Source organism: Coenobita brevimanus, chromosome 39, assembly GCF_032717465.1.
Source record: "Coenobita brevimanus isolate Jiangsu-jjx chromosome 39, ASM3271746v2, whole genome shotgun sequence".
NCBI lineage: Eukaryota > Metazoa > Arthropoda > Malacostraca > Decapoda > Coenobitidae > Coenobita > Coenobita brevimanus.
The window spans coordinates 28106880-28134772 of NC_136992.1; the positions used below are offsets into that span (position 1 = coordinate 28106880).

Below are 27893 nucleotides of genomic sequence, written 5' to 3' on the forward strand. Positions count from 1 at the left end.
TATTAAAATATTACATCTTTATAAAAAGCATAAATCATGCAGTACTCATGAGTTGCTATCACAGCCATTGTAAAATAGGGGGGAACATTGCTACCAAGTAACCTGTGTTGAGTGTAGATATACAGGCTGGTACTGTATGCACCTTTCAATGCATACATCTAGTAGTCTGTTAAAAGAAAAAAAAAAAAAAATGACAACACAACTACTCCCGTAGTTGTAACAGCCCTAGGTTCAAATGAGCACAATGAATCTTGCAATACATCTCTTCCACTTTGCACTAGTCAAGGTGAAACAAACAGCACCTCCATCATACATCCGATCGGAGAAAAGTATTAGCGTTCATTATCTTCGCAAAAAGCAAAGTTCTGCTGCAGTGGTGCATTATGAAGATTGGGCAAAGTACAGTAAAAAAGAGCAAAGAATGTCCATTCAGAAATGTGCAGTTACAGTATTTTTAATTATCATCATAAGCATTAATTAGTTCATTTAATAACCCCCCAAACCTCAGTAACCAAATACTGTACACAAATATATTTCTTACACTTGCTTTATGCCCAATCAGCTGTGGCAGCATTTCCATTGCACATTAAAAATATTATCGATGCTATTCTAATTGGTTGTTACATCAATTATTATTTACTTCATTCCGAGCACCACACTTTCTGTGCAATACATTTATGTAATTTGTATATCATATCGCTTATAAAGACTCCAACACCAATAAAAAATTATCACACTCCTTTTTGCTGGTCAGCAGAAGCATGCTGTAGCTGTTTTCCATTCAATCATTAATGCATGGCTGTCTTGTCCACTTTTTATATATTTCTGCCCAATCACTGCTTGGGGTCTTCTTTGCTCCTCTGCTTACCACTAGTGCTGGGGTCTAGGGTGTGTGAGGACCGAGGAACAAGGAGGATGCTGCCATCTGCTGACTGCTGCAGGGAGTACTCATGTGGAGAGTAAGGATTGCCATCTGGGTCTCGTAGGCTCTGGAAAGCAATGCATCAACCAATCAAATGATGCGATGCTTCCTCTTAAAAGAATCCCCATATTGAGGCTTACCATGGTACACCTGATGCTTTCTATGGACTGAAAGTTTGACTTAGTGCCAAACCTACCTAACTACTTCCCAACAATTAATGGAAACTACTGTGAAACAAGAAATATGACAAGTGAAATAAGATTTTTAATGACACTAGCATCTCAAAGAGGAGTGAGGTGTTTTTTATCAGCATTATCATTCTGACGCGTGGATGGAGTGGTTGGTCAGTGGGGTGTGCCAGCTGACGTAGATGGGAATGGTAGTGCTTTGGTGGACATCTGTGCTGGTAAGGGGTCGGCAATAGCCAACACCTACTTTCAACATAAGATGATCCACCGGTATACATGGAAAGTAATAAGGAGGATGGATGGTGAACTTGTTGAACGAAAGGCAATGATAGACTACGTGTGTGTGGATGTGTGAATGAGAAGACAAGTGTTGGATGCAAGAGTGTGGAGAGGGTGGGGGAATGGAGTCTCAGACCATCACTTAGTGATGGCCAAGGTAAAGCTGAAAAGAAAATGGCTGAGGAGATGAAGGGGAAGACAGGAGGATACAGCTCCTGTGAGAAGAGTGGAGAATTTGCAAGATAGTGAGAAAATGGCAGAGTATAAGAGCATAGTGGAAGAAAGATTGGGAAGGTATGAGCTAGAGCAGATGGAAGGGGTGGAAGACATATATAAGATATTTACAGAAGAGATAGGCGCAGCGTGTGAGGTGGTTTGTGGAGTAAGGAGGAGATGCAGGGGTGTGCAAGGGACAGCATGATGGAATGATGAGGTGAAATGAGCTGTGGAACAAAAGAAGAAGGCATATAGTGAATGGTTAGCGAGTAGAGGTAGGGGAGAAAATGAGAGAGAGAAGAGAGAGGTATATGTTAGTAGGAGAAGGGAGGTGAAGAGACTGGTGAAGGAGAGTAAGAAGAAAGTGGATGAAGAATTTGGGAGGAATCTGAGTGTGAAATGGAGGGAGAGTAAGAAATTGTTTTGGAAGGAGGTAAAGAAAGTAAAGCAGTGTGAAAGGGGAAAGAGTAGGGTAGTGAAAGAAAGGAATAATAGTTTGTTGGTGGAGAAGAGAGAGAAATTGAGGAGATGGAAGGGGCACTTTGAGGATTTGTTGAATGTAGAGAGTGACAGCAGTGCGAGTATAAGTGGTTGAGGAATGGCTGGGAGAAGAGATGAGAGGAGGGAGGAAGAGATCAGTAGGGCGGAAGTAGTGGAAGCAATGAAGAAGATCCAGTTGGGGAAGGCCCCTGGAATTGATGGAGTGTGTAGTCAAATGCTGAGGTATGGGGGTGAGATTGTTGTGGAGTGGATATGGAAGTTGTGTAGATTGGCTTGGAAAGAGGGAAGGGTTCCAGAGGACTGGAAATCAGGTATCATTGTTCCTTTATATACAGGAAAAGGGGAGAGAGAAGTATGTGGTAACCATAGGGGTATTTGCCTTCTTAGTGTGACTGGTAAAATATATGGTAGAATACTCATTGATAGGGTTAGACATATGACAGAGGAGCTAGTTGGAGAAGAACAAGGGGGATTTAGGAAGGGAAAAGGGTGTGTAGATCAGATATTTGTTCTAAGATGTTTAGTGGAGAAGTATCTAGAGAAGGGAAAGAAAGTGTATGCTGCCTTTATGGACTTGGAGAAAGCTTATGACTGAATAGATAGGCAAGGTATGTGGAAGGTATTAAGAATATATGGAATGGATGAGAAATTGCTGAATGCTGTGAAGAGTATGTACGAAGGAGCTAGGGCTACGGTGCGAGTGGATGGTGAGCTAAGTGAGTTCTTTGATCTCAATGTGGGACTGAAACAGGATTGTGTGATGTCTCCAAGGCAGTTTAATATATACATGGATGGGGTTGTAAAGGAGGTGCAGGGTAGAGCAGTGGATGTGGGGGTGGCTCTAATGAATGAGGGTGAGATTTGGAAGATTCCAGTGTTGCTGTTTGCTGATGATACAGTATTGTCGAGTGAAGATGAATGGGAGTTGCAAGGTTTAGTGAATGAATTTGGGACAGTGTGTAGGAGAAGGAAGCTGAAAGTTAATGTAAACATAATTAAAGTTATGGTGTTTGAAAGGAATGAAGTCACAGAATGTACAGTGAGGTTGGATGGTGAGGATATAGAGAGTGTGAGTGCATTCAAGTATTTGGGTAGTGTGATGAATAAGGATGGAACTTTGGGGGATGAAGTGCGTGAAAGGGTACAGCAGGGAAGGAAGGTTGTTGGTTCACTGAAAGCAGTGATGAGAAATAGGGAGGCGAGTATGGAAGTTAAGAAATCACTGCATGATAGTATTTTGATCTCTATCCTGACGTATGGAAGCAAGGCGTGGACCTTGCAAGAGGGGATCAAGTCAAGAGTGAGAGCAGCGGAAATGAATTACCTGAGAGGAGAATGTGGAGTGACATGGAGCGACAAGTTGACCAGTGAAGAAGTGAAAGGAACGTTGTGGGGTGGATGTGGATGTGGTTGAGAAGATTAGGAGAAATACACTGAGGTGGTTTGGACATGTGGAGAGAATGGAGAATGAAAGACTGACTAAGAGGGTGTATGTAGGTGAGGTGGAGGGAGGGAGAGGGAGGGGTAGACCGAGGATGAGGTGGAGGGATGGAGTTGAGAGGTATATGAGGGGGGGGGGGTGAGTTGGGGGGAGGGTAGTCAAATGGTGGGTGACAGAGCGACTTGGAGGCATTTTGTCTGCGGCCACCCTTTGCGGGATTAGGGCGTCGGGCTATAGATAGATAGATAGATCATTCTGACTCCTTCCCACCTGAAGACAGGGTGAGGTAGCATCCATAAAATGTGAAAAGGGAAAGAATGAAAGTGGGAGAACTATCAACAGCATACCCAGTGAAATGTGCCACACAATCATTCACACACCGCTCAAATCCCCAGAATCCTGGTTCCACATCATAAGTATAACTAATGGCAAGTAAAATTTCTTAGGTTTTTCTTTATAGATGCACTTCACATACACCTGCCAGACAGAGCCATTCCACTGACTTAACATATTAAACAAGGGATGCCAAACACTAATGAGCTTCTCTGAAAATACTTATCTAACCAACTAGATCCTCTGTCAGCTCCCTAGCCTCCTCAACTTCCATTCCTCATTTTTTTCACTCACTGACTACATCCACCTAATTCTTCACCTACCATAACTTGTACAGTCTTGTAACTCAATCATATACCCATCTGCCACATCATCATCATCCAGACCTTCCCATCCAATGGTGGAGGCAGGCAGGGTCCAGAAAACGAGAAAGAACCTGACAGAATGAGACACTAACCAAAGTTTGTCCAAATGAATGGGTCACATTCCTATCCTTTCACCATTCAAGCTGTTAGAATCTTGGCTTCACCTGATGGTGGTGGCAGTTGGGGGAGGGGGGGAGGATCATACACAGCTTCACTTGCCCACCTGCCCTGACACATGATTCACCACAATCATAAAAACTCTTACTCTACTACGACTTTTGCAAATTGCTATGTTTTGTATAACAGTCATTATATGTCCTGCATACACATTCCACAGCAGCTTTGGTTTTACTGTTCTACTCTTGATTTATCACACTCATGTCACACTACATTCTCATACCCACTCATTAATGCAAACATTCACATACTTTAATGCAATCTTCTCTGTCTCATTACTCAGATTTCTATTTCATATCAACTCCTTCATTGGATTAACTACCTTTCTTCCTTTAGCCACTCTAGTCTCTACATCCTTTGCACATTTACTATGCTTCTTGATTAATGCTCTGAAGCACATACATCCATTCACTGATTTAAATCTCTCCATTTACCAACACAACAGGAGTCACTCAACAATCCTGGCTTCGCCCCATCTGCTTGTTTTTATCACAAGAACTATGAATCTTACCTGGAAAATGTGCCGATAAAGAAGAGAGAATTTATGTTTGATTCGTGAGCGCTCGGAGCTGAGATACTCATATTCATTATATAGCTCATTTTTGCGATTCTGGATAGCTTTGACCTCATCTGCCAGGTGGAGAATTTGGTCCAGCTTCCTTTTGCGGCAATTCTGGGCAGCCACCTGAAGAGGACACAATGTGTGTCAAAAAGGAATTCATTTTTCTTTCATTCACTGTAATATGGCCAGCCAACTGAAATATGCACCACTAGCTATCCCTATAAAGCTAAAAATCATCTACTATCCACATCTTAGGAAAGAACTGAAAAGAAATACCTTTGCTACTGTACAGTAGACATGAATGCAGTTACAGTGAGATGCATTGCTATGTAAAGCATCAGTAAATGAATGCCCTTCAATGCATCAATTACATGGTGTAGAAATTTTTATGGATGCATACTGTACTAAAGCACATCTTGATGGTGAAATGCAGCAATATGTATTAAATGAATATTGTAATCAATAAAGTACAGACATAAAGAACTAAAATAATAAACTATACCTATAGTCAGTTCTCACTTGAAATCTAGGGCATGTACTGGCAAAATGTTACTTTAATCCTCTGAGACAAATGAAGTCTTTTTTCATTTTATTCTTGCCATTCCTGATAAATTTTATTTAGCTTAGGCCAATTTCTCAAATGGTGCTAGATATGGCATTAATCAACCCCTTCCATGTGAGATGCCTTCCCCCCCTCCCCCCCCAAAAAAAAAAAATAAAAATAAAAAAAAAATGTAACAGCAAGAATAAACTAACAGGGACATCACCAGGGATCAAACTGTCACCATGTGAGGGAGGCATCTTTAAGGGAGTGACCTAGGGAATAAGAGAGCAAAACACACAAATTTCTGCCTTCAAAACATCTTTATAATGAATCCTGAGTACAGTAATATAATGATGTGTGTTAATTCATAACCAACATACAAATAAAACAATTTGAATAAAGGCTGATTACGGTCTTTGTTTATCTACCTACTACGGTACCACTCTTTTTGTTCCCCCTGTTCCTCTCACCTTGTTCTTGCCCCTACGTCTGATATCTCTGATCAGTGAGAGCTGCGCCTCGGTCAGGTCATATTTGGAGATACGCTCATTGAACTCATCCATAGGGAGGTTGATGATGTCTTCACAGGTGATAGGCAGGTTCATGGCTCGCGCCCGCTTCTCATCGCGAGACATTGTGCGCTCTGGGTCATTCTTGCGATCTACCAAATACAAAGGCAATCATAAATCAAGAAGGAACTGACAGAAAAATACTGCATGAGGTACTGTACATACAAAAAACTTAAAAGCACTGCAGCCCTGGGATGTCCTTCCAGAGCTAAATAAAACTGTTTAGTAAGCATCTACAACAGGATCCAGCACTTGGGGGGGGGGGGATTTCTAGTAGTATTATATAGTGTACCACTATATCCATTCTAACAATGAAGTCATAATGCACTTTCATATTATAAGTAATCAATGGTCTGTTAAAGTGGGGGGGAGGGGGCTTACATGCCCCAAGACCCCTCCCTAATAAAAATTAATAATAATAATAATAGTGCTGCTCTGGGTGTCTGCCCTTTCCTCTCTTCCTTCCTCCCTCTTCTGTCGTTTCCTTCATCCTTTCCTCTTCCCCTATGCCGATGGGTGATTTTACACTCCCTCTTCTGTAATTGTTTCCTTCATTCTTTCCTCTTCCTTCTGCCTGTGGGTGACTCAACACTGAGATGAGCCACATGGTTTCCTGTACACCACGAAACCATTTACTACGCTGGGTGGTAAACATATGACCAAATTATGGCACCTGGTGGTTTTGTGAGTAATTAAGACACTCCAATCAGATTGACCCACTGCAGGTTTATATCCAAGGGGTGGTTGGGGTTAATTGCTCATGTAATGTCACTCAGGGATGAGTGAGGCTGGTCTTTCTCATCTTGGATGTCAGAACCAACTTGCCTAGCCCCAGGTTCCTGTGCTCCTCATGGGGAAACATAGGAGTGGCTGATGGATAGATGCATGGATGGATGGATGATGATGATGATGATGATGATGATGATAATAGTAATAGTAATAATAATAATAATAATAATAATAGTAATAATAATAATAATAATAATAATATCCAGCTGAAAAGGTTACTGAGTGTTTTTCTAACCCCTTCAGCCAGAAGCATTTTTTTCCTAAGCTGAACATAACTGCCTCACATCAGCCACAATTAAATAAATACAATATCTCAAGGTGGTTAAGGGCAAATCTCTCTGAATACATGGAAACCATGAATGTATTTCATGGTTTGCTATTTCATTCTGGGGTGTGACAGTAAAGATGTAAGACAACAGATATTTGAAACAGATTCTCACAAGGAAGAATGAATGACAGAAACATGTAGTACATAAAAATACACAACAATGAAAATGTCAAAGGCTGCACTTTTTTTCCCCATAGTGGTTCTATCCTACATGACCTGAAAGAGAAACTTAACCTTTTGTTAATACAGTATTACAGTATATCATTTTCCTGCTACCAACAGAATACCAGTACTACTCAAATCAGGAGGCAGTTCAAACTGGATAGGTCTGATATAACACAAGCAGTCAATCTTTGGCCAGAAATACTATCTGGTTAGTTGGATCAGATCAGATTTAGTCAATGATGTGAAGGTGCTAATACTCTGCAAATGATACACACAATGTGGAAGGCTTTTGGCTGTAGGGTGCAGCTAAGGAATTTTGAATGTCTGAATGATGTGTGTGGATGAAGGGCCCATTTCACAGAGCCTCAATTAACGGTTCTATATTTGGGGTTTACTTTTTCCTGTTCCCCCCCCCCCTTTACAGTCTTGGTAAAGAAGGTCAGGGCTTGGATGATGATGATGATGATGAAAGAAGGTCAGGGCATGGATGATGATGATGACAGCATAAACAAGGGTAATGTACAATACCTCTTTGTGTGTGTGTGCTTCCTAACAGCTGAGATACAAATACTATACCGTACAATAGCTACAGAAACCAAGGAAGGTGAAATGATCATTCCTGTGAGAAAATATATCACTGCATGAGATTATAATGGCTAAAAATATGAAATGAAAATAAGTATGAAAAAAACGCAAACTGAAATAAATCTCCATATGAATGAATGTGTAACTGTAAATACAGCATATCTTTAACAATGAAAAAATTTCCGTACTTCCCGTGTCACAGGACGCATTTTTTTCCCCCACAAAAATTACCTTAAAAATCACCCTGCATCCTAAGACAGAGGACTGCAGCAGTACACGAAGATATTCGAGCTCTATGTGAGGATATTGTGTGAGAACTTGTTCAAATACAAGTGTACAACTTACCATAAACTTTGGGAGTGTTCACCCGGCCAAGTACTGCATTGGCGGACACAAGGGGTGCTGTGGTTAAACCAGTGTCACTTACTATAAAGTATGCTTGCACCCAGTTGGCTTGCGCGGGCCGATTACACTAGGTTCACAGACTAAACACACATCCAAAGCCACTCCAACACTACAGTTACACTTACAAGCACCTCTCACCCTACATACAATCTCTAACAAACAGCCTAAGCCACTTGGTAGAGATACATTGACCGTATCGTCCCGACTTCGGTTGGGATAGGCCGGTCCTGCAGTGGATACTCAAACGGCTGATGATACATATATATATATATATATATATATATATATATATATATATATATATAATATATATCTATATATATATATATAATATATATATATATAATATATATATATATATATAATATAATATAATATATATATATATATATATATATATATATATATATATATATACCATATTTCACGGCATGCAAGACGCAGCATTGTGAAAGACGCACCCTAATTCTGGCAGGGCAGTTCTGTGAAAAAAAAGTTTGCCCCAACCAAGACTGCAGTAAGGTTTCTTGATAAGAGCCATTACCACACAGATACACACTCACCTTTCAAAATCTATTCATTACTGATCATCAGCCTTTGGTTTCTTTTTTTTTATATACAAAGAATGGTACAGGAAAAGAAAACTGCCCCTTCTTGACAAAACGTGACTGATATGAGCCACTATCACTTAGATACACACTCACCTTTCAGAATCTATTCAGTACTGCTCATCATCCTTTAGTTTCTTCTTTTATGTACAAAGAATGATACAGGAAAAGAGAAAACAAAACCCCGTCTTAACAAAATGTGACTTCAAACCACGAGGCCATCTCAACTTTGTTGATAAATATGTATCAGTAAACTGAGGGGAAATTGTTGAGTGCTGTAAAGAGTATGTACGAGGGAGCTAGGGCTACGGTGCGAGTGGATGGTGAGCTGAGTGAGTTCTTTGATCTCAATGTGGGACTGAAACAGGGGTGTGTGATGTCTCCATGGATGTTTAATATATATATGGATGGGGTTGTAAAGGAGGTGCAAGGTAGGGCAGTGGATGTGGGGCTGGCCCTAATGAATGAGGGTGAGATTTGGAAGCTTCCGGTGTTGCTGTTTGCTGATGATACAGTATTGTTGAGTGAAGATGAATGGGAGTTGCAAGGTTTGGTGAATGAATTTGGGACAGTGTGTAGGAGGAGGAAGCTGAAAGTTAATGTAAACAAAAGTAAAGTTATGGTGTTTGAGAGGAATGAAGTCACAGAGTGTGCAGTGAGGTTGGATGGTGAGGATATGGAGAATGTGAGTGCATTCAAGTACTTGGGTAGTGTGATGAGTAAGGATGGAACTTTGGGGGATGAAGTACGTGAAAGGGTACAGCAGGGAAGGAAGGTTGTTGGTACACTGAAAGCAGTGATGAGAAATAGGGAGGTGAGTATGGAAGTTAAGAAGTCACTGCATGATAGTATTGTGATCCCTACCCTGACGTATGGAAGCGAGGCATGGACCTTGCAAGAGGGGAACAAGTCAAGAGTGAGAGCAGTGGAAATGAGTTACTTGAGAGGAGCATGTGGAGTGACATGGAGGGACAGGTTGACGAATGAAGAAGTGAAGGAACGTTGTGGGGTAGATGTGGATGTGGTTGAGAAGATTAGGAGAAATACACTGAGGTGGTTTGGACATGTGGAGAGAATGGAGAATGAAAGACTGACTAAGAGGGTGTATGTAGGTGAGGTGGAGGGAGGGAGAGGGAGGGGTAGACCGAGGATGAGGTGGAGGGATGGAGTTGAGAGGTATATGAGGGAGGGGGGGGGTGAGTTGGGGGGAGGGTAGTCAAATGGTGGGTGACAGAGTGACTTGGAGGCGTTTTGTCTGCGGCCACCCTTTGCAGAATTAGGGCGTCGGGCTATAGATAGATAGAAACTGATATAAACACTGTTTTTAATATTTTATGAATTTAAAACCACAAATGAAGTCAATAAACTCTATTCTTTCATTCACTGACGAAAACATAAAGTACAATGAATGTTCACATCAGTTCATTTATCCTAAAAGAACCCCGTCATATTCCACACCTGTTACGGAATTTCCTCACATTCCCTTGACTCAAGCACGATATCAGACTACTACCATCATTAATCATGCACTCTAACTAACCTGTAATTACCTCCACAAATAATATAAAAAGGTAGCACTTGTAAATACACAAATTACAATGTTTTACAACCAAAGTTCAATATAGCAAGGCTGCTTGGGAACAGGATAGACAGCTGTTTTTACTCTCTTCTCTCAGTATCACTCCTTCACTGTCAGCTATGTTTGCCTTGCAGCATCAACAATAAAAAATGCATGCTTCACTGATCATAATTTACTATAAACATTCATTTCAAAACATACTGAGTATGGTGAAAACATCCATTCTCTTACCAAAATTTGCTAAAAACAGACATCCATCTCAAAACATTCGAGTACTGTGAAAACATCCATTTTTGGTCTTAACACTGCTGCCTCCTAGTCGCTGTGGTACACACACACACGCACACATGTACACACCACATGCAACATTCGCTCGCCTCTGAAACATTTACATCAGTCAGTTTTGGAATACCCAGTGGCTTTATTATATGCCAAAAACATCAAAATGTATTTGGTTGGTCAATATAAATATCATCACTTAAGGACATGAAACATCTCAAACAATTTATTCATCCAAACATCGTCAGTGCAAGACTAAAGGTGTACAGCACCATTGATCCTAAATTTTCCATGGTTGCATCTGTCATGATCACCTAAAACCTATATTCACTTCATATTACTGACATGGTGAAAATTTCACTCGTCTTCAAATCCTGAGAATTCATCACTACTTTCCCCAAGTCCTGAAGCATCACTGGAAGTCATCACCACGGTCATCATCACTGTTTCACTGTCACTCTCATACAGTAAATGGTCCTCAGTACCATCCATTGAATTGCTTATACCACACTTCATACGACTTTAACTTGGCAATCATTTTAACTGAGCACAGGCGATATTCAGACTTGGGGCATTTGATACAGCCCACATTAACCTCCTCAGTACATGTTTCCTCAACTGAATAAAATCATATGGCGAGCATGAATAAACTACCCTATAAAATACATTGCTGGGCTGAAGGGATTATAATAAGCGGATTATCAGTTACCTAGCCTGACTCTTCCCACTCCTACTTCCTTAACTACACCCATACCAAACTCTCACCTACACCTTAGGATTCTGGTCATTTCGGCCGTAACGTCCAAAATGGCAAACGACTTTACAACCTAACCTAACCTAACCAATTTGGACGTTATGGCCTAAATGATCCCCATTGTCGATCATGAGAGCTTTGCTTAGGCAGCAGAGATGCAGAAAGTGAACGTTGTCAATCATTCTGATCGCTTCGTCTACTAAGAATACAGCAGAAATGGCGGACGCTGATATGAATGCCCATCAGGCACTGCTATTTCAGATATTGCATCAGTTCTGCTACTCAGTGAATTTTATCCTATTTTCATAACAAAATACTGTAACTGGGTGTGCCCTGAGTTGCAGAGACATTGCTAAAGTACTTCACTTGGCTGAAAAAGTGAAGCTGTAACTTCAGGCAGTACTGTTTAATGTTCCAACAGTTTTTCCTGTTTTTCGCTATTGGTATAAGACTGTTCACTTCTATGATACTCTTGTCAGGCATGAAACAAAATGTCACTAAGAGAAGCCAACCATATGAGGGTGAATGAATTTCCATATGCGACAAAAATCAATTCTGATTTCTTGTCAGGTTCGCTTGCCAGCATCTCTCCAGTATGACTGCTTTGCTAGTTACTAAGTGGATGGCAAACAAAGTGGTTATGATTGCCTTTCAGAAGGTTAGCAGACAGTTCACCAGTGAGCATGTTAGCTTGCTAGAGTAGGGTGTAAGCTAGACGCTAAACTGCTAAGTTGCTAAACCCCTTGACAGTATTGGCCAGTTGAGCTGAAAACAAACCGTGAATGCTTTGTGTTCTTGAACTTGTGTGTTTTAATATCTGCTGCATATATACACTCACAAAATGTCACAAAAGTAACTGACCTAATTAGGGTTACTGAATTTCCATACGTGACGAAAGTCTGTTTTGATGACTTGGCAGTTTCACTAACCAGCATCTCTCCAGTATGATTGCTTTGCTAGTTAGTGAATGGATGGCAAGCAAAGTGGTCAAGATTGCCTTTCAGAAGGTTAGCAGACAGTTCACCAGTGATCATGTACGTTAGCTTGCTAGAATAGTGCGGATGCTAAACTGCTAAATATCTTCACGATGTTAGCCAGTTCAGCTGTAAACAAACCCGCGAAAGTTTTGTGTTTCTGATCTCCCGTGTTTCTTAAATCTGCTGCATATACACACTAGTGTATATTATTTTTAAAAATAAAATCAAGTCTGCATACTACAACTGTGCTTGCTAGTTGTAAGCAGTGAGATGATCATCTTTATAAGAGTTTCTTCTCAATGGAGCCAAACTAACCTGCCTTAGTCTAGCGTGCATGACGCATGGGGATATTTAAAGGTAGCTTTGAGACAAAAAAGTGCGTCTTACATGCCGCGAAATACGGTATATAATATATATATATATATATATATATATATATATATATATATATACAGTGTATCCATCCATCCATCATCCAATTCTACGTTGCCCCATGAAGAGCGTAGGAGCCCGGGGCTAGGCAGTTGGTCCTGACATTTAAGATGAGAGTAACCAACCTCACTCATCCCTGAGTGGCATTACATGAGCAATAAACCCCAACCATCCCTTGGATATAAACCTTCACCAGCTCAATCCGACTGAAGCACAATAATTACCCCCTAAACCACCAGGTGCCAAAATTTGGTTATATGGTTACCACCCAGCGTAGTAAATAGTTTCCTGGTGTACAGGAAACCATTTGGCTTGTCACTCGGTGTAGAGTCACCCATAGGCAGAAGAAAGAGGAAAGAATGAAGGAATGAAAGACAGAAGAGGGAGTGTAAAGTCACCCGTAGGCAGAAGGACGAGGAAAGAATGAAGGAAAGAAAGACAGAAGAAGATGGAAGGAAAGAAGGATGGAGGAGAGGACAGGGCAGACACCTGAGAGCAGCACTACATTGAGTGAGTGGATGGTGAGTGCCCCACCTACCACAAATATATATATATATATATATATATATATATATATATATATATCCAACGACTATCATACAATAATACTGACTGGCTTGTACTGTACTATACTTATGAACACACTTGACTAATAAAAGAAAGACCAGCATGTAGAATGGTCCTGTGTTAACACAGGATGTTCAGTAGCTGAACACGTTCAGCTTTCCTTATTTGTTCTTTAGTCAGTAAAAATAAATAAATAAATAAAGACAAAATGAGCTCAATAACACATTCTACTTAGCCTACATGACTGGCTGGAGAACTTACTCTTCTGTTTATCTCTAGCAGAGGGTCTAGAGAGGCCTGAGGGACCCTCTGGGGACATATGGTACGTGTGGTTATGCTGGACATGTTCCACTGAAGAGCCAGACACCTCTGTAATAAACAATGAAAACATCAGTACGATACTACAACTTTTTTCTGAATCTCACAGCTACTGCACAGCTTATACAGTGTATATCACTATTAAAGACAAACCAAAACAAGTACACTACTATAATGTCTGGTACAAATGATCATCATAAAAGTACCAGAACTGCATTTTTTTTCTAATCAATATTTTTTTCCCCCAATCTCTGTTCATCTTCTGCATTACAGAGTGCTTCAAAAAAATGTTAACACATGTATGGTACGTACTAACATTTTTAGTGAAACAGAATTGAGGGTGCAAGGAGAGCAGATCCTGAAAACAAATGTTCCTAGAGCCAGTCTCCACTTGTTCTGTACTCCAGAGGCAAGTTTTGTTGTCATTTCAAAGAGTTGCAAAGAAAAGTATGATACTGAAGTATTTTCCATGTGATAGTTTTTTTGACATACCCTGTACTTAAAAGAAAAAAAAAAAAATCAAACTTTCCTTTGTATAATTCTGCTTGGTCTGAATGGCACTTTAAATATAATGTACTGAACAGAACAAATACAAATACTGTAATCATATTAATGACACAAAATGTTTCATCCATATAGCAGAAAACATCCATCCATCCATTGCCAGATACCATAATCCCGTAAAGGGTGGCCATTTGACACTGAGTTAGTTGTTTTCCAGAAAACATATAGCTCAATAATGGGTAAATGTTTACCACTTCAATCAAATGATGTCTTTTTACTTTATTCATGCAACTTCCTGATAATTTTACTCAAAATAAAAAAGACCTTCAGTACTGAAGAGGTTGACATACTATATTCAATTCCTCAATTTTGAAAAAAAAAAAAAAAAAAAAAGGACAAATGAGAGAGATCCCTGGTGGTGAAGGGGAGACTATGGGAAATCCCTGGTCTATGCAGCAGTTTAAAGGTCCTGGTCACTGTCATTTGATAAAAAAGCCCAAGTTCTTTCTATCTTTATCCTTCAGTATGTAGAATTAGATCTCATAGTCATTGTCTACTCTGTAGCAAGCAGCCCTAAAAGGACTGTAATGTCTGCTGCTGTTTATTTTCCTTTGTACTCCTTTGTATACAACAGCTTTGAGATCCTGGTCACTGCCACCTTGAGACCAAGCCTGTGATCTCACCCTCCCTCCAGTCATTAAACACAAGGCAGCTTCCAGACTGCAGTGTCATCCTTCGCTACAGTTGCCTTCATGGGACAGTGATGACTAATTGAACCGTGGAACAACTGCTGTACAGTGTATTCTCTCCCACCCGGACACCAAGTTAAATAACCCAGATTCTCTTTCTCATCATTTTTTAATAACAGTTGTCAAGGAACTTTACTACCATTGATAGGGTTAGGCATATGACAGAGGAGCTAGTTGGAGAAGAACAAGGGGGATTTAGGAAGGGAAAAGGGTGTGTAGATCAGATATTTGTTCTAAGATGTTTAGTGGAGAAGTATCTAGAGAAGGGAAGGAAAGTGTACGCTGCCTTCATGGACTTGGAGAAAGCTTATGACAGAATAGATAGGAAAGGTATGTGGAAGGTACTAAGAATATATGGAGTGGAGGGGAAATTGTTGAGTGCTGTGAAGAGTATGTACGAGGGAGCTAGGGCTACGGTGCGAGTGGATGGTGAGTTGAGTGAGTTCTTTGATCTCAATGTGGGACTGAAACAGGGGTGTGTAATGTCTCCATGGCTGTTTAATATATATATGGATGGGGTCGTAAAGGAGGTACAAGGTAGGGCAGTGGATGTGGGGGTGGCCCTAATGAATGAGGGTGAGATTTGGAAGCTTCCGGTGTTGCTGTTTGCTGATGATACAGTATTGTTGAGTGAAGATGAATGGGAGTTGCAAGGTTTGGTGAATGAATTTGGGACAGTGTGTAGGAGGAGGAAGCTGAAAGTTAATGTAAACAAAAGTAAAGTTATGGTGTTTGAGAGGAATGAAGTCACAGAGTGTGCAGTGAGGTTGGATGGTGAGGATATGGAGAATGTGAGTGCATTCAAGTACTTGGGTAGTGTGATGAGTAAGGATGGAACTTTGGGGGATGAAGTACGTGAAAGGGTACAGCAGGGAAGGAAGGTTGTTGGCACACTGAAAGCAGTGATGAGAAATAGGGAGGTGAGTATGGAAGTTAAGAAGTCACTGCATGATGGTATTGTGATCCCTACCCTGACGTATGGAAGCGAGGCGTGGACCTTGCAAGAGGGGAACAAGTCAAGAGTGAGAGCAGTGGAAATGAGTTACTTGAGAGGAGCATGTGGAGTGACATGGAGGGACAGGTTGACGAATGAAGAAGTGAAGGAACGTTGTGGGGTAGATGTGGATGTGGTTGAAAAGATTAGGAGAAATACACTGAGGTGGTTTGGACATGTGGAGAGGATGGAGAATGAAAGACTGACTAAGAGGGTGTATGTAGGTGAGGTGGAGGGAGGGAGAGGGAGGGGTAGACCGAGGATGAGGTGGAGGGATGGAGTTGAGAGGTATATGAGGGAGGGGGGTGAGTTGGGGGAGGGGAGTCAAATGGTGGGTGACAGAGTGACTTGGAGGCGTTTTGTCTGCGGCCACCCTTTGCGGGATTAGGGCGTCGGGCTATAGATAGATAGATAGATAGATATTCAATTGTCCATGTTCTCAGCTGCACCATGACTTTACCATACATGTTATATGTACCGAGTTTTCTTCTCTGAGAGTTAGTCTAAGTAGAGATAACCAATGCTTAATTAGTGGAGGTAACCTGCGCTTAACTGCACTATTTTTTTCAAAAAACTTTACCACATTAATTCTTTAAAGGGCAGATACATTTTCATTCTTGTTTTTGAAGGCTCCAACATGCTTGCATGTGTCGGTCTTGGCCACCTGATGGCGGCCCTCCATGCTACTCGATCTCTGGCAAATACTGGTAGCCCAATAATTTTAGGTTAACCTATAAGGCTGAAGAAAACACCTATTCTATAAAGTGTTAATAATATCTATTTCTCTGTCTGCTCTAAAATACTGGTAAAAATATCTTTCCTCTTCCTTCTGGCTGTGGGTGACTCTACACTGAGTGACAAGCCAAATGGTTTCCTGTACACCAGGAAACCATTTACTACGTTGGGTGGTAATCATATAATCAAATTATGGCACCTGGTGGTTTAGTGGGTAATTAAGGCACTCCAATCGGATTGAGCTGGTGAAGGTTTATATCCAAGGGATGGTTGGGGTTTATTGCTCATGTAATGCCATTCAGGGATGAGTGAGGCTGGTCACTCTCATCTTAAATGTCAGGACCAACTGCTTAGCCCCGGGCTCCTATGCTTCTCATAGGGCAACGTAGGACTGGATGATGGATGGATGGATGGATGGATCAATAATAATAATACTGGTAATAATAATAATAATAATAATAATAATAATAATAATAATAATACTGCAATAATAATAATAATAATAATAATAATAATAATAATAACAGCAGCAAAAGAACTAGTATCTTGTTAAAAAAAAAAAAAAAAAAAAAAAAAAAAAAAACTATGGTATCCCTTCTGGCACATTTGCTATATGAAAGTTGGTACAACATGAAATATAAAGGAAAAATCAAAGGATCATCTAAAATAATGTACCTTTGTCCCCACGTATGTATTTCCCACCCTCTTATCACAAATTGACAGGAGGCGTACCCTTGGTCTGTTTCTTGCCACCACCAGCACCATCACCACCACAAACACCTTACTAGCTACAGATCCTTTGAGATAATCTTCCTAATTGTACCGTACTTTCCTTACCCACAATCATCAAAATCATCTGAGTTTGAAATATGCAACAGGCCATGTTTTAACAAAGTTATGGTAAACACAAACGGGTGCATTAAGGCATGAACATGAAGGAGGATGGGGGTCCAGGAAGACGCTGAGCATGCACTCTTCCACAATATGTTAAGTGTTTACTACTAGGCTGTCTGATGGGTCATGCCTACAGACAAATACAATAGTCTTAAAAATGACCTTTGGATTTATAATGTATTCTCAACTACTCGCAGGTTTACAGCTGCCATTTTTCATCCATGACACTCTTACATGAATAAGAATTTATGCCATAACAGTTCTGTTGGTGTACAGTATTATATGGCATATTATTATACAAATTTCAAATCTATGGCCAGGCAGCCTGGGGTTACTCAAGTACTATAACAATTCTTGGTGCACTTATTATTAAAGAATTATAAATTTTTTTTCAGCAATAAGTATGTACCTGTATGAACTGCACCACGTAATTTGCATATGCCCTACGTGGACAGGCACGTCTTTTATACATGTTCAAGCTGCGCTGTATGGGTGGAAGGGCAGTCGCTCCATGAGATGGAGGAACACTGTTATCTGTCACTGGAGAATATACCTGACCTCAACGAATGCTTCATGTAAGAGTATAGGTGTGGATGGTTTTTGAGTGTATGGTGAAAAGTGCACGTGTAGGCTACACATGAAGTGGTTACATTTGTGATGAAAGTGTATACATAACAAATGTTCTAACATCTATTTTTAATGTTTCAGAGAAAGAAAAGGGCTTTCAAGCTGTTGTTTTTCATGCTCTGTTAAATAATGTACACTGTAGCAACTGCTGATGACTTCTACATAGTTATTAGTAACTGTGAAGTAACTTTAAGTCTGAGAGAAGTATTCCTGGCTCCTGGTGCTGACAGGGATTTGGGGAACATAAACCCCTCAAACTCTTAGGGCAGCCTGTATTGGATCAAATAATACTTATGTAATTATGGAAAGTTTAACCCTTGGAGCTAAGAACATTTCCCAGTGATAAGTAAAATTATCTGGCATTTGCGAGAGGAAATATACAATAACCTTAAATCAAACCTTGATATACCAAATTTTGGCAACCAGCTTTATCAACCTCTGTGAGCCTACTAATCATTTTTCTAATAAACTGAACAAATGGTCAATTTACTGAGGTGACATGGCTGCCAGACCAAACATTACATGGAAGAGGCAGTCACAAGGTAAACAAAAATTTATTTTTGTACATAGTTTTTTCTGTAGCTCTTTTATAACTGAAAATACTGAATGTATTTTATATTTACCTAAACAGAATCAAAGTAGAATTCGGTTAGGTATCCCAATAATTTAGCATACAGCGAGCACTCACATAATGCATGATCCCATAGCATGAAACTCACATAAAACACGAGGCAAATTTTATAGCCAAATTTAGTCACAACGCGAAAATGATAGACATTAAGCAGATGGAGGAAGCTGCCCATTTTTTTTAACACCATACTATGCGGGGATGATAGACATAACGCGGCCAGAGGCCCCAAAGTATGGTTCAAACAGTCATAACGTGGCAAACTAGGGCCATAATGTGGTGGGAACAGACACAACACGGCCAGTGTTAATCATAGTGTGGGTTGCATCAGCCTAAGATGTATTGCTATTGTGTGTCTGCGCAAGGAGTCGTCACAGTCCACTGAGCATTCGTGCCCCAGTTTAGCCTACCTTCTCCCCACGCTCTGGCTGCACATGGGCTCTGTGTGATCTTTGCTCTTTCTTGGCCACAGAATCCCACTCCACCTCCCCCCAGCAAGCTTACAACCTCTTCCATTCAAGGTGACGAATCCTTCAGGGCTTGTATGTAATGTAATGTTTATTAGGTAGGTAAATATCCTGGAAAGAAACCCTGAAAACTGTCCCAAAAGGTGAACTTGAGGTTGGCTTGGGTACCATGAAACCCTTTAACAAGTAAACATATGGCCCTATTATGTGGAAATCTCACAATATTCCTGTATTATGTATGCGCTTGCTGTTTATCGATCTTGAGGCTGTTATTGTCATTTGTAATAAATACCGGTACTGGCTATATCATTAGCCTTTCCCTCAAATTAATGCAATAAGTTGAGGATTTACTATCAAAATTATCCCCTAAGGCTTCAGGGTTACTAAGGCAAGTTCTTGACTGAACTTTACAGAGTTTCCCAGTGGTGTATAAAATACATAAGATTAGTCAAAATACTCTAGGTATGTTGTCTCTTGCCGTTTAAAAGCTAAGGAAACCAAATGCATACTGATGGCACTTGCTCTATAGGCATATCATGCCCGGGGTAAATGTAAAAGGGAAAGAACCAAAGGTTTGGAGCCTGAAAACTGTCTACAGCAAAATAAACTTGGACAAAGAATGACTTTTATCAAGTTGAAGTCTTTCTGATATGTATAGTACTTGTTTTGCTCTTGGCTATTCCTATGAACTGTCTCAATCTAACTTGGTTGGAAGAGTTTTTCATTACACTACATAGCTACCTAGACTATGAATCATCCCTGGACATACAGTAGATACTAGAGGCTAATGATGTTATTTAACCCCAGTCTATCTGACTGTGCAGTCCTGTCAGCCACAGGCAACCAACCACCTCGGTGGGGTCATCCTACAGGTACAGTACAGTACAGTAGGTACACCATCTCGGGAACTGGCAGTTCCGGAACCATTACACAAGGAAAAGAATAAAGAAAGTGTGTACTAACATGGCACTTCATCTCTGAGACTTCACAAGCTGGGGCTGGCACTTTTCTGAGACAGATGTACAACATCCTCATCAATCAAACTAGAAAAAAGGTATGACTGACACAGACACAAAATGTATGATTATTAGATTTTTACTACAGCAGTGTCATTTAACTGAAGTAATCCAAATGCAATACTATGCTACAAGGTCTGTCAAAAAAGAAACCAAACATTTCAAAAAGAGCATCAACTAGCTGGCACAGTGTAATCGCGATGGGAGCACTGTGTAGCAGCAACTTTGAGCGTTAGTCTACCACTTGCTGCATCATGCCACATCACTTAGTTCTCCCCCTCCACCTCACTCACATACACTCTACAAGTCGGTCAATTATTCTTCATTCTCTCCACAAGCTAAAACCACATAAGTGTTTCTCTTGAACATATTCAGTCACATCCACATCAACCCTCCTTTACTTCCCCAATTGTCCGTCTATCCCTGTAACACAGACACAAACATTTCAGTCAGCCAACCTAGTACGAAGGTAAATCTACATGCTCCTTTCAAATAACTAATTTCCACTGCTCTCACTCGTCTTGAATCCTTCCAAACTGGGTCCAAGCTTCACTTCCATACATTAAAGTGAGGTTCACAATAGTGTCGTGTAGCGAGTTTTTTACTTCCATGCTCACTTCACAGTTCTTTATCACTATTCTCACTGAGAATCTCTTTATCTATTGCCATACGCCTTAATCCCGTAAGGGGTGGCCACAAACAAACCGCCTCCAAGTCACCGTCCCCTGCCATTTCACTGCTCTCCTCCCAGCTCACATCCCCTTCTCTCATATACAGTACCTTTCCACTCCATCCCTCCATCTCATCCTTGGCCCCCCTCCCCCCCCACCTCACTCACATACACTCTCTTCATTAGTCTCTCGCTCTCCATCCTCTCCACAAGGCCAAAGCACCTCAAAGTATTTCTCCCAATGCTTTCTACCACATCCCCATCCACACCACAAAGCTCCTTCAATTCCTCATTTGTCAGTCTGTCTCTCCACATAACTCCATATGCTCCTCTCAAATAACTCATTTCCACTGCTCTCACTCTTGATCTGTGTCCTTCCAACAAGGTCCAAGCTTCACTTCCATACATTAGAGTTGGTATCATAATATTATCATGCTGCAACTTTTTTACTTCCATGCTCACTCCCATATTTCTTATCACTGCTTTCAAAGAACCAGCAACTTTTCTTCCCTGTTGTACCCTTTCAAGTACTTCATCCATTGAACTTCCATCCTTCTATCTATCTATCTATTGCCAGACGCCATAATCCCGTACGGGGTGGCCATTTGACTCTGAGTTATTTGTCTTACAGGGAGGGGCACTAACACTCCACCAACCCACCTGACACGTAGGGAGCACGTATTCCATCCTTACTCATCAGCAAGTTACCCAAGTACTTAAATGCACTCATAATTTACGTTTCATCATCCAATCTCACTGCACATTCAGTGACTTCATTTCCCTCAAAGACCCTAACTTTACTCTTTCCTACATTCACCTTTAGACTGTTTCTTACATACTCTCCCAAGCTCATTCACCTAGCCTTGCAGTTTCCCTTCGTCTTAGCTTAACAATACAGTATCATCTGCAAGCAACGGTACAGCAAGTTTCCAAACAGAAAGTCACTTCTCCTCCCACATGACACCACAACAGAAAGTCACTTCTCCCCCCACATGACACCACAACAGAAAGTCACTTCTCCCCCCACATGACACCACAACAGAAATAAATTAAAATACGCACTGGTAACAAATTACATACAACAATCGCCAACAAATACACTGGCTCAATTGGTAGAAAGGTGGCCTGCAGTCCTACCGGACCCAGGTTCAAATCTCAGCTGGGGCAGGGAAGTTTAAAGATCTGAATTTCATTAAAGCAGACTTTACTGATCTACCAGAAGACCTGCTGACATGTCATAAAATACCCCCGCTAATACCAATACACCAGTCCTATATGAGACAGCCCTAGCATGTATATATTCAATATGGATGGTGGGTGTTAGCACTGAAGTGGTGACATGTAGGGGTGTATGGTTTGTAGGAGGACTACTGGGCCTTGATAGCAGGCTGTGAAGCCTATGCCCAGAGTCGGACACATTAAAAAAAAAAAAATAAAAAAAAAAAAAAATAATAATAATAATAATAATAATTAAATAAATCATCCCCCACAGTACCGTACCACACAATTACTTTCCACAAATACACCACATCATTAACATACCCATCATCATCCTGGGTGGTGATTTCAACACCAAGGCTTTAGCCTGGCATGTCAACAACCCTGACACAGACAGAGGGCTGGTATTACACTCCCAGGCAGATCATCTTTTCATACTGAACAATCTCTACCAACATACCCATATCTCACACCAAGCCCTCTTCCTCCCATCATCCCCAGACATCATTTTCTGATCCCCAAACTTCGCCCCTACTACGTCCTGGAGAGTGGTCAAAACCCTTGGATCTGATCACCTCCCAGTCATCATCACTACCAAAACCTGAATCACTCCAGCTGGCCACAGACACACATGCACTAAAGAGAGCCAACTGAGAGGCCTTCACAACAGAAACAGAACAACATTTCGAAACACTAAACAAACATCAACACTGTTGTGAACACTTTCAATACGATTATACAAAACGCAGACAAAAAACATCCCTAGAGGCAATCCCAGCTTCGTACCAGAAAGTCAAGGCCTCATCAGACAACAGGACACACTGCGACACTTCCCAACACCCCATACACAAGACATCATACAACAAATACAAGAACTCAACACCCAAATGAACAATTAAAATATCAGAACAGCAAACACTAAATGGAAATAATTATCTCTAAACACTTGACCACAAAACAAACACCAGTAAACTCTACAAAACACTAAACAGTATCACACTTTCCAACAGCAACACTACACAATAACATGCTGCCATCACAACAACAGACACCATACCTTCAAACACACAACAAACAAACACTTTCATCAATCACTTCACATGTCAGCCATCTAAACCTCCATCACGACGACCAACGTATCATCCAACATTAGAGACAGTTCCCCGCAGACCCAGACTATGCACCTTTCACTTACAAAACCAGATGAAGCACATCATTAACAACCTTAAGCAATCATCTGCCTGTGGCCCAGACAACATATGCAATATTCACCTTATACACCTTGGACCACAAGGCATACAAGCACTCACCAACATGTCAAACTACAGCTACTGTACTCACACAACACAATATCCAACATCTGGAAGTACTGTATGGCATTATCATCACTATCCCTAAACCCAACAAAGACCCCACGTTACCTTCCTCACATCGCCCCATCACACTCCTCTGCACCCCCTCTAAAGTCACTGAATGACTGGTACTACAACTAGTTACGCCTCACACCCCCCTTGCCCAATCACAACATGGCTTTAGGCTACTACAATCCACAACCACTCTTTTTACAGACCTTACACAGAGAGTTTTTGATGGCATAAATTCAGCTAGGCCACCACACAGAACACTCCTAGTCACACTAGACATCAGCAAAGCTTTTCATGCCATCCCCCGCCACAAACTCACAAAATACTTGACACAAACATGTACAATAACACAAAAAGATGGTTGGCAAACTACTTAGCAGGCAGAGGTGCACATGTAACACTTGCCGGTCAGTCTTCGAACATCAGAAACTTCACAAATGGCATCCCCCAAGGATCTGTGTTGTCCCCTACACTCATTAATCTATACATGCACGACATACCCACACCCCACACACCACAGATGCACATAGCTTCCTATGCAGATGATCTAACACATGTACACACCAAAATGCAAACACAGCTTCACACATCCTCCAACTTCACAAATGGCATCCCCCAAGGATCTGTTTTGTCCCCTACACTCATTAAGCTATACATGCACAACATACCCACACCCCACACACCAGAGATACACATACCCTCGGTAGCTTCCTATGCAGTTGATATAACACTTACATGTACACACCAAAATGCAAACACAGCTGCACACATCCTCCAACCTTACCTCAACATACTACATGAATGGTTCACCACAAACAGCCTCAAGACAGCCCCAGCCAAATCTACGGAGACCCTTCTCACAAACTAGACGGCAGAACACAGTCACATTCCACACCTCACCATAAATAACACACCCAAAATCCTTGGTGTAACATACAATACATCAATGTCATTTAAAAAACACATCACAAACATTAAAAATAAAATAACACCAAGACTCAATGCCTTGAAGTCACTTGCCCATACAACATTTGGACACAACAAAGAAACCACCACCACAGTATACAAACAATATATACATTCAGTGATGAATTATGCAAGCCCTGCTTGGGCTATTAACTTCACTAAAACACACTACAACACTCTACAGACCATACAGAACAAGGCCCTAAAAATAATCACAGGCTGCACAGCTACTACACCCACAGACCACCTACATCAAGAAACCAAAGTCCTCAAAGTCAAGGATCACCTAGACATGAGAGGCACCCTAGTTTCTTGCTGCAGCCTCCACAAACCCACAACATCAACTACAGTACATGGCAGCACATCCACCCACACCAAGGAACATCAAAACAACACCCAGCACACGATACCATGCACAAATACTGTCATCTCTCCCCCCTCGCCCACCTCAGACCAGCTTCCAGAAGCATATCCACTCTCAGATCACTCACCGCTCCATTCAGTCACTTAAAGACAACACAGAGCTGCATGCATGGCCTCCTGACATCCACCCTTCTGAATCCTAACTCCCTCGTGAGGACAGGGTCCACCTGGCCAGGCTGAGATGTGGGCATCATCCAGCCTTTTTAAGTTACCAGAAGAGGCTGGATGACTCCATCGCTGATGCCTGTCCAGGATGTAACACAGAACCCACACTATTAAGCATATTACGGAACACTGCATTGCACACAATCACCTACGCCAACAACAAAACATTCACTCCTTGAGAGCTATGTGGGAAAGCCTGGTCTCAGCCACGGCCTTCCTTAGGGACTCGGGGCTGTTCAGCCAGACTGCCTAGGGAACAACAACTACTACTACTATGCTGCCCTCTCTCTTTAGGGCTGCTCCAACACCACTGCCCTACCTTTGATCTCCTTTATAACCTGAACAACCACAGAGACATGACACATCCCTGTTTCAATCCAACAATCTGATAGAAAAAATTCAATCAGTTCACACAGTTGTGGAGAGTAATCCATATGCACTGCAGTCTTAGCACTTTCATACATACTCTTCACAGCAACTTCCCATTTAGCTACTCCATATATTCTTAATATTATTCACATTCCTTGTCTATTCCTTCTGTCATATGCTTTCTACAAATCCATGAAGGATGCATTGGCTATAACTACTTTCCCTTCCCTAGAAATTTTTCCACTAAAAACCTAAGGATGAAAATCTGATCTACACAACCTCCTCCCTTCCTAAAACCTCCCTGTTTACCTCCAACTAATTCCTCTGTTATTTCCCTACCTCTGTCATTACCGTAAGCATCCTACCGTATATTTTTCCAATTACACTAAGATGACAAATGTCTCGATGATTGCCAAACACTTCTTTTTTCCCTTCTGCTTTGTGCAGGGGAATAATTATACCTGACTTCCAATCTCCCAGGGCTCTACCTCGCTCCCAGGCCAATCTGCACATCTTCCATATCCATTCTATTACTATCTCTCCCACATGCTTCAGCATTTCACCACACACTTCATCAATTCCTGGGGCTTTCCCCATTTTTACTTTCTTCATTGCTTCCACTACTTCCATCCTACTGATTTCTTCCTCCCTTCTCCCCTCCCTCCTTCTCCTGACATTCCCCAGTCACTTATACTTGTAATAACTTTCATTCTTTATGCTTAACAGTTCCTTAAAGTGTTCTCCTCACCTGCTCACTTTTTCTCCCTTCTCCGCTATCAAACTACCATGTTTCCAAATTCCTCATCCACTCTCTTCTTACTCTCTCACACCAATCTCTTCACCTCTCTGTTCCTCTCTACATATAACTGGGTCATCCCATAGTGAGGAATGCTACATTTGGAGACTGTTTATTGAACTACTATCTATCTATCTATTGCCAGACGCCTCAATCCCGTTTGGGGTGGCCACAAACAAATCGCCTCCAAGTCGCCCTGTCCCCCGCCATTTCACTGCCCTGCTCCCAACTCACACCCCCTTTTCTCATATACCTCTCCACCCCATCCCTCCATCTCATTCTCGGCCTCCCCTTCCCTCTTCCCCCCTCCACCTCACTCACATACACTCTCTTCATCAGTCTTTCACCCTCCATCCTCTCCACATGGCCAAACCACCTCAGTGTGTTCCTCATAACGCTTCCTATCACATCCACATCCACACCACAACGCTCCTTTATATCCTCATTCGTCAGCCTGTCTCTCCATGTGACTCCACAGGCTCCTCTTAAACAACTCATTCGTCAGCCTGTCTCTCCATGTGACTCCACAGGCTCCTCTTAAACAACTCATTCGTCAGCCTGTCTCTCCATGTGACTCCACAGGCTCCTCTTAAACAACTCATTTCCACTGCTCTCACTCTTGACTTGTGTCCTTCCAACAACGTCCAAGTTTCACTTCCATACGTTAGCTGGTATCACAACACTGTCATGTAGTAACTTTTTCACTTCCATGCTCACTTCCCTGTTTCTTATCACTGCTTTCAAAGAACCAGCAACCTTTCTTCCCTGCTGTACTCTTTCAAGCACTTCACCCTCCAAACCTCCATCCTTCCTCATCACACTACCCAAGTACTTAAACGTACTCACATTTTCCAATTCCTCACCATCCAACCTCGCTGTACATTCACTAACTTCACCTCTCTCAAAGACCATCACTTTACTCTTCCCTACATTCACCTTTAGATTCCGTTTCTTACACACTCTCCCAAACTCATCCACCAAGCCTTGCAGCTCCCCTTTGTCTTCACTCAACAACACAGTATCATCTGCAAACAACAGTACAGGGAGTTTCCAAACATTAGCCTCTCTCACCAGGGCCACTCCAACATCCACTACCCTACCTTGTACCTCTTTTATTACCCCATCCATGTACAGATTGAACAACCATGGAGACATGACACATCCCTGTTTCAACCCAACTTTCAAAGAGAAAAATTCACTTAGTTCACCATCCACATGCACTGCAGCCTTCGCACCATCGTACATACTCTTCACAGCATTCAACAACTTCCCATCTACTCCATATATTCTTAACACTTTCCACAATCCTTGTCTATCCACCCTGTCATATGCTTTCTCCAAATCAATGAAAGCCGCATACAACTTCTTTCCCTTCTCTAGAAACTTTTCCACTAAAGATCTAAGAATGAATATCTGATCTACACA

General features: G+C 41.4%; 1 protein-coding gene across 2 annotated transcripts in view; it reads right to left on the reverse strand.

Annotated features, from left to right (window-relative positions):
• Positions 1-712: 712 nt before the first annotated feature.
• cnc (NFE2 like bZIP transcription factor cap-n-collar) overlaps positions 713-27893 on the reverse strand; it is an 820654-nt gene continuing 793473 nt past the window's right edge. For both annotated transcript variants that reach the window (XM_080270051.1, XM_080270050.1), the window contains exons 13-16: positions 13827-13934; positions 5999-6189; positions 4934-5107; positions 713-989 (exon numbers count right to left, since the gene is read on the reverse strand). In XM_080270051.1, the coding sequence (XP_080126177.1) occupies positions 834-989; positions 4934-5107; positions 5999-6189; positions 13827-13934 (629 nt within the window). In that variant the 3' untranslated portion in view covers positions 713-833. The remainder of the gene's footprint in view (positions 990-4933; positions 5108-5998; positions 6190-13826; positions 13935-27893) is intronic.